Genomic DNA, 11,001 nt, shown 5'->3' with positions numbered 1-11,001 from the left:
ATATCAATCATCGCGACTCGTCCACAAAAGAAGTCTTTCCTTCTTCACATCACCGCCGACAAGGTGTGGCACCGCATCCGTTGTATGTGTCCGGTAGTTTTTATCTGCGGACCTCCCTCCGGAAGTTTCTTTGAGGCATCTCCATTTCCTAACCGATTGGTAAGTAAGCCGTTTTGAGTCGCGGTATTTATATCTCACTTGTCGTTAACTTGTCTTTATTCTTGGTGATGTAGGTTGGACCCGATTAGCGATCCCGGATATACAACGGTGTTTACTCAGAAATTTTCCAATCCCTCCAGCGAACTAGGGAGTGGTCGCGAAGTCCTCGGCATTGATCCGGAAAAAGCCACTCCTCTCTTACTTGACCCTTCTTTAAAAGACATTGGCAAATACCAAGGCCCCCTCTATCGTCTGCCGCCCCCCAAAGAAAGAAAGCCCAAACCATCCCCACCTCAAAAAAGAAAGCGCCCGGCCTACAAGTCTTTCAATTATACCACTAAAATCTCTCATTCACGAGCAGTTGCCCAACGTGCCGCTGCCGCTAAAAATAAGACCACTACGGCGGAGAACCTTAACCCTTCGTACTCCCGTGTGGATGATTGGGAGGACGATTTTGTCCAAACTTCCGCCCCCTCTTCTGCTACTAAAATGGACGTGAACAAGTACAAGCTTTGGGACAGCGACTCTGATGGAGATGCTCCTGTCGATGTGTCCAACAAGAGCCCTCCCACCAAAAGGGCTAAAATTTCTTCCACTGCTCCTCAACATACCACTGGCCGCAATGAACCTCCGCGGTCTGCTATATCTTCTCGCAGCCCCAGACAGGAGTCTTCTTCAGCTGGTCATTTAACATCTGGCCCTGTCGAAGTGTGGCATCCCAAGTTCAAGGCTAGGGACCGCGATGTCACTACGTGAGACTCAGCTTTGGAAAATCCAGCTGTTGCCGCCTCCTTATTTTTCAGCTCTCATCTCCCTCGGGATCAAGCTTATGGAGATTCTGGTACCGTTGCTTCCCATAGGGCCTCCATTTACACTGGATGGGAAAAGGTATGTGTTTTTTACTCTATTGCTCATTATCTTTTGTGTCTTGACTTCGGTACGTCCTATCTTTCGTGCTACCCTTTAACCCAATATGTCCCTACAGCTAAGTCTAGATATCGGCTATGTGTTGCGCGGCCTTACCAGCACCGTGGAGAATTTGGAGACGGCTAAGCAGGAGATACATGGCCCTGATGGCTGGAAAGCAAAGTATGCCAAGTTGGAGAAGGAAAAGGATGAGTTGCGGATCAAGGCAGTCAAGATCCATAAGGAGCTCCAGGCGGCTGAGGACAAGCACCGCGACTACGTAGCGGGGGTCAATTCTAAAATGGAAAGCCTCAGAGAGACGGAGAGGCTGACCACTCAAGCTGCTGTAGATAAGGCCGTCCAAGAGGCCGTGGATCGATTCCGGAGCCTCGCTTCGAAGAAGATTGCCCGGGAATTAAAACAACAGCTTGATCAGCTCAGCGCTGCAAGCCGTCTTCTCCCAGCGCCCACTCCTGTTGCAGATACACCGCCCTTGGTATCACCAACCGTGCATCCTGAAACGGCCGAGACGCCTACCCCTGACGCGACGACACCTATGACTAGCGCTGACCCCTCACCAGTGGAAGCGAATGAAGACGCCAGCATGGCTGTCGGTGAAAATGAAAATATTTCTGTTGAAGAACCGTCTACTAATCCTCAACAGTGATTTATGTCGAATTTCTTTCTTTGTCGATGCCTTTGGATTTGTAATATACTTTGAACAATTATTGTGTGCTTGTGAGAAACAATGTCTTTTGTGCTTCATCGAGATATTACTATTGTGTAGTATTTGTCAATCGATTTGCCTTGTACTCCTTTTACATTGTAATTTATTATCTGTTGTACTTCTATATCGGCATATTTCTACTTCGTTATGCATTGGAGCCATTGAGCTATATGGTATCTTGACTTAATCTCTTTTTCATTTGCATGTGCAAACTCGTTTAGCGTAACATTAGCTAGGGTCGCCCCCATGTATTCGGACGTACGTGAAGTCCATGAAGGGCTCTTCCCCCCGCACTCTCCGTTTGAACAGCCGTGAAGCTATTCAGTGTTGCCCCCAGTTTGATTCGGACCTAAAGTCCGCGAAGGGCTCTTCCCCCCCGCACTCTCTATTTGTATAGCCGTGAAGCTAGTCAGGGTTGCCCCTAGGTTGATTCGACATAAAGTCTGCGAAGGGCTCTCCCCAAGACTCTCTATTTGTATAGCCGTGAAGCTAGTTCGGGTTGCCCCGGTTTGATTCGGACCGCGATCCGCGAATGGCTCTTCCCGCTCTCTTCATTTGTATAGCTGTGAAGCTAGTTAGGGTTGCCCCCAATTTGATTCGGACACTCAGTCCGCGAAGGGCTCTTCCCCGCTCTCTTCATTTGTATAGCTGTGAAGCTAGTTAGGGTTGCCCCCGGTTTGATTCGACATTCGGTCCAGCGAAGGGCTCTTCCCCGCTCTCTTCATTTGTATAGCTGTGAAGCTAGTTAGGGTTGCCCCCAGTTTGATTCGGACATTCAGTCCGCGAAGGGCTTGTCCCCCCATAATCTCTATTTGTATAGCTGTGAAGCTAGTTAGGGTTGCCCCCAGTTTGATTCGGACATGAAGTCCGCGAAGGGCTCATCCCCCCCGCTCTCTCTTGCTGTATAGCTGTGAAGCTTGACGGGATAGTTATATTCACCCTTTATTTTATTCTATTATCTACTTCTAACTCGTGTGGAAGAATGCTTGTTTATATCATAGTCATAAAATTAAACAATACAGATAACGTGCTATCACATACGAAAAGATTAAAGAAAGGTCCTAGACATGGAACTCTTTCAGGATTACGATATTCCCGCGGTCGTCTATCTTTTTCTCCCGCGCCAGAGTCGTAATCCATAAGTTCCAGATGTACCCTTTTTACTGATGACATATGGACCTTCCCAGTTTGGTCCCAACTTTCCGTCGTTTTCTTTCTTGGTGGCTGGAGTAACACGTCGCAGTACATAGTCACCCACATTGAAACTCCGTGGCTTCACTCGTTTATCATATTGTCTCTGCAGAGTCCGATGGTATTCCTCCAACCGAATACGGGCTATCTCTCTTTTTTCTTCCACAACATTCAAATTCGCGGCTAATATTCTCTCATTCAGGCAGCTTTCCACCGCTTTCATTCTTGTTGTGGACTCTATCATCTCTACTGGTATGACGGCCTCTACTCCGTACACCATCGCGAACGGTGATTCATTAGTGGAGGTTCTTGGTGTAGTTCGGTATGCCCACAGCACATGAGGTAAGTGTTCAGCCCATGCTCCCTTCCGCTCCTCTAGTTTTTTCTTTAGGTTATCCATGATGACTTTGTTTGAAGCCTCGGCCTGTCCATTCCCTTCCAGATTGTAGGGGGCTGAGAACCCTTGCTTCACTTTGAATGCGTGAAGGAATTTTCGGACTTTCTTCCCAGTAAACTATGTCCCATTATCCGCTATGATTGTATGTGGCAATCCAAACCTGCAAATGATATTCTCCCATAGGAATTTGATCACATTTTCTTCCTTGACCTGTTGCAATACCACGCCCTCAACCCACTTGGTAAAATAATCTGTTTTCACTAACATAAACCTCCTTTTACCACTTGCCATGGGCAGCGGTCCAACTATATCCATTGCCCACATGGCGAACGGCCACAGGCTGAGCACACTGTGTAACGGCTCAGCCGGCGCATGAATCAGCGGTGCAAACCTCTGACATTTTGCGCATCTTTTGGCATATTCTATGGCATCTCCCTTCATGTGTGGCCAAAAGTATCCCTGCGAGAGCAATCGGTGTGTGGTTGTTCGCCCCGCTGAATGACTGCCACAATCCCCTTCATGCACTTCTGCCAGCAGTTCCTGAACATGCGGCGGCCCTATGCATTTTAACATTGGTCCCCCGAAACTTCTCTTATACAGGTTCCCGTCTAGTAGAGTGTATCTTTGGCTCATCTGTTCCATTCTACGCCTTTCCTGTGTGTTTTCAATCTCTATCCCCATCAGGAAAGTCTTGATGGGAGTTATCCAATCAGGATCAATCTCGGTGGTAAGACAAACATACTCTCCTTCCGCGGTACTGGGCTTGTCCAACACCCTTATTTCAATAGATCGCCCTTCCGAACCTGGTAATACCGCCGCAACATAAGCTAATGCATCGGCATGTCTATTTTCTCCGCGATTTAAATGGGTAAACTTGATCTTACTGAATTTGCTCGCTTTCCTTTGTAGGACCTCCAAGTATCTTGCCATCCGCGGGCAGCGAGCCACAACACCCCCGTTCACTTGGCACACCACCAGGTTAGAATCAGAGTAAACAGATAATTCCCTCACGCCCAGATCTTGTGCTAAATCTAAACCCGCTATCACAGCTTCATACTCTGATTCATTATTTGAAGCCGTGAACCCTAGTTTCATTGACAACTCCAGCCTAGTATTCTCCGGGGTTACCAGGACTACGCCTATTCCGTTCCTTGTATCCGTAGCAGAGCCATCCGCGAAAACTCTCCATCCATTCCGGGATTCCCATGGGTCCAATGGGTCGTGGTTAGTCTCTCCTTCGTGATCCATTACCATCTCCTCACCCCACGTTGGGTCCTCGGCTGGGAACTCTGCCAATACCTCCGCCATTGCTTGTGCTTTTTCTGCGGTTCTCATTTGGTATTGAATTTCATAGCAACTCAGCATTACCGCCCATTTTAGCATTCTTCCTGACTTTTCTGCCCTCAAGGCCTGCTTGAGAGGCAGATTTGTTATTACTACTACTGAGTGTGCCTCGAAATAAGGCTTCAACTTTAAGGCAGAAAATACCAAAGCCAAAGCGTATTTCTCAATTCGGCTGTATCGGGTCTCTGCTTCTAACATAGTCTTGCTTTGATAGTACACTGGCTTTTCTACTTTGTCAACCACGCGCACCAAGACTGAACTCACCGCGTACTCCGAAACTCCCAAGTACAAATATAGTTTTTCCCCTTGTTTCGGTCGCGACAATAAAGGTGCTTTCCCTAGATAACTCTTCAACTCTTGGAAGGCTTCTTCACATTCCGCGGTCCACTTGAAGTCTTGTGATTTCCTTAATAATCGATATAGTGGTCGACATTTATCCGATGACTTTGAAATGAATCGATTAAGTGTCGATACTCTCCCTGCTAAGCTTTGCACCTCCTTCACATTCTGAGGGGACGGCATTTCTATCAGTGATCTTATCTGTTCAGGATTTGCTTCTATACCGCGGTGTGTAACTATGTAACCTAAGAACTTTCCAGAAGCTACCCCAAAAGTACACTTCGGGGTTGAGTTTCAGGTTTATGTGCTGCTCGCAGATATGAAAGGTTTCCTGAAGACCTTCCAAGTGTTCCTCCTCCGACATGCTCTTTTCCACCATATCATCAATATATATCTCCATCCCCTTCCTAATCTTCCCTTGAAACATTTTTTCTCCTAATCTTTGGAATGTCGCCCCCGCATTTTTCAAACCAAATGGCATCCTGGTGTAACAGTACGTGCCACCCTCCACCACGAACGTGGTCATTTCCTGATCCGGGCCGTGCATAGCGACCTGATTATACCCCATAGACGCGTCCATGAAAGAGAACATTTTGAACCCTGCAGTTCTGTCCACTAACTCGTCCACCCGCGGCATCGGGTAATAATCCTTTGGGCACTCCTTGTTCACATCCGTGAAGTCAACACACATCCTGACCTTACCATTCTTTTTCGTGACCGCGACTACGTTAGACAACCATTCTGTGTATTCGACCTCCCTTATTATCCTCGCCCCTTTCAATCGTGCAACCTCCTCGCGAATAGCCTCAGCATATTTGGGACGTAAACTTCTCATTTTTTGTCTAACCGGCTTGGCACTTTCATTCATGTGCAAATGGTAACATGCAAACTCTGGGTCTAAACCCGTGATATCCTCAATCGCTCACATGAACACACTTGAATTTTCTGTCAAGAACTGCACTAGCTTCTTTTTCCATTCATCAGGCAAATCAGTCCCTATGGATGTAAATTTCTCTTCAACTTCCGCTCCCAAGTTTACTACTTCAATCGCATCTAATGTCTTCGGTCCCAACGGCGACTCGCGCCCTTTTGTCACTGCCGTTTCCTGTAATTTCTACGCGAATCCTTGTTCCTGTGATGGCCCTTTCCCCTTTGTACCTCGGACGAAACTCTTCACCGCGGATCTTTGGATGTTCTCGGCGCCGCCACTTGATCCCCCCGATTTCATATGTTCCCCCATTGGTGGGGAAGCGGATCACTTGGTAATATGTCGATGGAATGGCTTTCATTTCGTGAATCCATTTTCTTCCTAAAATTGCGTTATACTGCGACGCAGTGTCCACCACCATGAATCTAGTGAATACCGTCGACGGGCCCGCAGTCACTGGCAGCGTAACTTCCCCTATGGGCTCTGTCATACTGCCGTTGAACCCATACAAGTTGGTTTGAGGAACCTTCAACTGGCTGCTGTCGATGTTCATCTCCTCCATGGCCCCTTTAAACAACAAATCAACTGAACTGCCGCAGTCTATCAACACCCTCCGAACTAGGTAATTCCCCATTGCTATGGTAATTACCAAGGCATCCTCATGCGGCGTAATTATCGGCTTCAAATCTTTTGGGGTGAACATAATCATCCCGCCGGCCGTCAAGGGCTCCGCTTAACTAACAGCGGTGTACACTCACCACCTCATTCACACCGGCCGGAGCTTCTTTCGTCTTCCTTACTTTGTCCCCGTGTGCATTCCTCCCCGAGTCTCTCCACTAAAGATGACATTGATCGTATCCAAAATTCTGGCCGGCGGCACTCTATCGGCTTGACGCGACCTCGGCGACAAACTCGGGAAGCATTCCTTTTCAATCATCCTCTCTACTAACCATTTCAAGGCATAACATTCGTTTGTGGCATGATTCCGGATTTGATGATACTCGCAAAACGGTTTCCCTTCTATCTCCCTTGGGATACTTCGCGGCCCCTCATAACTTTGGTGCTCCTTAATTAGAGTCAAGATTTCCTCTAATGGTCGGTTAAGAGGAGTCTGTTCCATTTCGCGGTATGGCCTTCTCTCTCGCACCTCTCTCGCCCGATCAAGTGTTCTCTCGGCCCTCGTTTCTCCCCCCTCAGAAGATCCTCTTTCTCGTCCTCTATTCTACCTTTACCCCTTCGATCATCTTTTCAACCTCCTTGTGACCGCTTTTCTCGACCTCTTCGTTCCTTTTGGCCGTTCTCTCGCATTATATCCTCATATCGTATGTATTTCTACCTTTCGTATAGGGCATGCAACGTAGTAATTTCAATCTTAGACCACGGACTCATGAACTCGGTTCCCGATCTCAAACCATGCTTTGGAAGGCTATGACCGCCGATGTTCATCCGGACTTTCCACTCTCAGCGTCTCCTCCTTGAATATGCATAAAAACTCCCTCAATGACTCCGCGGCCCTTTGCTTAATGTTAAACAGGGCCGCGATATCAACCACCCTTCTCTTCTGGTGAATGAAGTGATCAACAAAGGCGCGTTCTAGCTCTTCGAACCCTTTTATGCTCCGCGAAGCCAACCGATAATACCAGTCCGAGGCTCCTCCCTTAAGGCTGGCCGGGAACATCATACAACGAAGCCCATCATACTTATTCTCTTGCCATAATGGCATCTATTGCCAAAAATGATGCAAATGATCAGTGGGGTCTCCTTTCCCGTCATACCATTCAAACCTCGGCTGAGAAAACCTCTTAGGTACTTCGGAATTCCATATTGAATCTGCCAGCGGATTTTTGTTGAGGCTCGCCACCTCCTTACGTCTTGGCTCGATTTCACTTTTTCGCTACGCGATTCACTTCGATCTCTCGATCATAGCCCGAACCACCCCTAAAGTAATGCCCACTGTTGGTTCAACGTCCGGTAGTGGGCACTCTATATTCTCCCCTTCCGCTTCACTGCCCCTGGGCTCCCCATGCTCCGTTCCACCCCGTGTAATCTCCCTCTCCTTTCTCAACTCATCGTTCTCCTCTCTTAACCTAATTATCTCCTCCTACAGGAGTCTGGTGGCGTCTGCCGCCACATATAATACTTCTTCTTCTCCTACCCCTTCCATCTCAGCACTCTCTACTTCCTCAATGGTTTCTCTGACTGGTCCTTTCTTAGGTCTTCCTACTCCTCTCTTTATTACCGTGGCCATTTTCTCTTCTTTCCCCATAGACGGCGCCAAAATGTATGAACTAGTATTACAACCTCTAATCTTCTAAGTCTCTCTCTCGTTTTTTTCTCCACCCTTCTCTTTTTCTCACTCTTCTCTTTATATCCCCCTCTCTCCTCCATGATCTCTCCTCTTTCCATGTATCGCGGCAGTTACCTTGCGGTTAAGGTTCCACTCTCCATCTTTCCACGTCTCGTAGCAGTTCCAGAACAGTTGGGATTCCGCTGATCTGATCTGGTGCAACCTGACTCCCCCAGCTATACCGCATCCGGTCCCATTGTTACCACTAACCTCCTATGTCATGTATACGACCTATACAATCAATTTCAGGTTCATTAATTTCTGATGGGGGATCTTGTTTAAGTTATATAGCCAAGTATAGTTTTCATGCAAAATATCTTACATTTAACCAATATGGATTGCATTGTTAAAAGGATGAGCTGTATAAGATTTATATTTTGCTTCCAAAGCATGTCAAGGGAAGAGCATGCTGAAGGAATGAAAAACACAATGGTTCAACATATATGTAGTTAAATACAACGTATGACAGATTCATGTGTGCTGGATCTTAGAGGGATGTCGTCAGGTACACATGAATTTGACTCATGTATGAGTTTTTGTTTTAAGTGAAAACATTGTAGATTGAATCTCTCAGCTAAACTTATAGACTGTTTCTTTACAATGGTTCTTCAGATGTCCCCGAGGAAGAACATCAATCTCATCAAGGATTTGGAGCAGAAGGAAAAAGAGTTTTTATTTATTGATTTATTGATGATTTTGAATTTTTAACGATTATTAGACAAGGAGCTTTTGGAGACATTAAATCTATCTGTTTTACTTTCAATGTTTTATTATCTTTACCAAACAAAAAAAAAAGAATTTCCTAATTTGTAAATTTATAATTTTTAAGAAATTTAATTCGTTCCTTGGGTAGGTAAGAAAGAAAAACATGTCAAACTTAGAGGTTACATCGTCATATTTCTAATGATAGAGATATGGGACGGCAGGAACTTGATTATGTGTGAGCACAAAGAGGCCGAAATTCAGCAAATTATGCATAAAGTGCAATCAAGGCCGGCCCTGAGATTCGAGAGGCCCTAGGTGAGCTCTCAAAGCGGGGCCTTAAGCTTTAACAAAAGAAAGAAAGAAGAAAATATATAAAAAAAAAAAAAAAAAAAAAAAAAAAATTGTTATTTATTTTGAAAGTAGGGGAAATGAAATCTAACCCCACCAAGTCACAAACTAATTACATCAAGTAAAATATCATCGAAAATTTCCCCGTCTCACAGTTTTAGCTACAAAATCAATTATTACATTTGCATAGTCAAACTCCTCTGCCAAAGCTTTTTCAATAGATAACATAGCTAATCCATTTAATCTATCTTGTGATATGGTCGATCGAAGGTAAGACTTAATCATCTTCAACTTTGAAAAGCTCCTCTCCGCAGAAGCAACTGTAATGGGTATAGTTAATAATATTCTATAAGCAATCCACGCATTTGGAAAGCAACTAGCCCTTAAGTTCAAATGGTTTAGCACTTCAATTGCCTTCTTTGCGTCATCTGGTAAAACTTCTTTCAAGAGTTGCAATTCCAAAAATAACTCTGTCCCATCAATATCAAAAATGTTGTCATGTTTCAGAAACTCTGCTAAGTTGCCACAAGAAACATTTAAACTATCTCTGTCTATAGACTTCAACTTATCCAAATTAAACAAGAACCCAAAATGTTTCTCATATACTTAAAACTGTTCAAACATACTCTTAAGAGAAGAAATAGCTTGGTCAACAATAAAAATGAAGTAGTTGACTCTAAATGATTCTTCAGCTGACTGTGGCACCTCTTTATCTGCGTTTTCATCAAATTGTCTCTTTCTACAAATGATACATTTTTCACGAAAAATAGGCTCAATTTGCATAGCACTTGCAACTTCTTTAGCTTCTATCATTGCTTCTTCAAATCCGGTTTCTCTATACTTTTCAAAAAAGGAAATCAACCTTTGCAGTTCACTAATAGCGACATCAATCTGTATATCTTCAGTTTGTAAGAGTTTGCTAACAACATTAACACCATTCAATATCGTGTGTCAAACAATCATACCAATCAAGAACTCAAAATTCTCATTATCATGTGTGGCTAGGGACTCAGCTTCACTCTTAGTCTTTGGATCATCACTAGCATCCATTAATTCAACTAAAGCATCTCTTATCTGTGGAGCTTGACTTCTAATCGCTTTAACACTTTCCACATGACTTTTCCAACGTGTTTGTGACAATGCCTTCAAAGTAAGATTGGGACCTCTTTTCACATGTTCTTTGAAAACTTCCCACCGTTTTGTAGAAGAAGAAAACAATGTTTATACACGTTACACCGCCACTCTGAAAAAGGACACAGCTTTAGAGCAAGAGTTAGCCGTATCACACAATGCAAGATTTAGACTATGGCAACCACATGCATATAAAAGCTCTAGGATTTATTTCGAGCAATCTTTTTTTATGCGCCTTTGTGTTTGCCTTTCATATTAGATCCATTGTCATAACCTTGTCCCCTTACATCATTAATATCAAGTTGAAGAGTGCTCAATACAGCTTTCAGCTCATTAAAGAGTCCCAAACCCGATGTATCGCCCACCTTCATAAATTCTAAAAAGAACTCTTCAATCTTAACTGGATTTGTTGAGACATACACACATCGTATCAGCAACGACATTTGTTCTTCATGTCATTATCTGGAGTGCAATCAAGA

General features: G+C 44.7%; 1 protein-coding gene across 1 annotated transcript; it reads right to left on the bottom strand.

Annotated features, from left to right (window-relative positions):
• Positions 1 to 9,520: 9,520 nt before the first annotated feature.
• LOC147519276 (uncharacterized) lies at positions 9,521 to 10,965 on the bottom strand. Its single transcript, XM_086594099.1, has 4 exons — positions 10,810 to 10,965; positions 10,357 to 10,534; positions 10,018 to 10,290; positions 9,521 to 9,903 (listed from the first exon to the last, which is right to left on the bottom strand). The coding sequence occupies exons 1-4, from the start codon at positions 10,963 to 10,965 to the stop codon at positions 9,521 to 9,523; spliced, it is 990 nt and encodes a 329-aa protein (XP_086450225.1).
• Positions 10,966 to 11,001: the final 36 nt, after the last annotated feature.

This window comes from Coptis chinensis, chromosome 2, assembly GCF_015680905.1.
Source record: "Coptis chinensis isolate HL-2020 chromosome 2, ASM1568090v1, whole genome shotgun sequence".
Classification (NCBI taxonomy): Eukaryota; Viridiplantae; Streptophyta; class Magnoliopsida; order Ranunculales; family Ranunculaceae; genus Coptis; species Coptis chinensis.
This window is presented reverse-complemented; position numbering and strand designations above follow the sequence as displayed.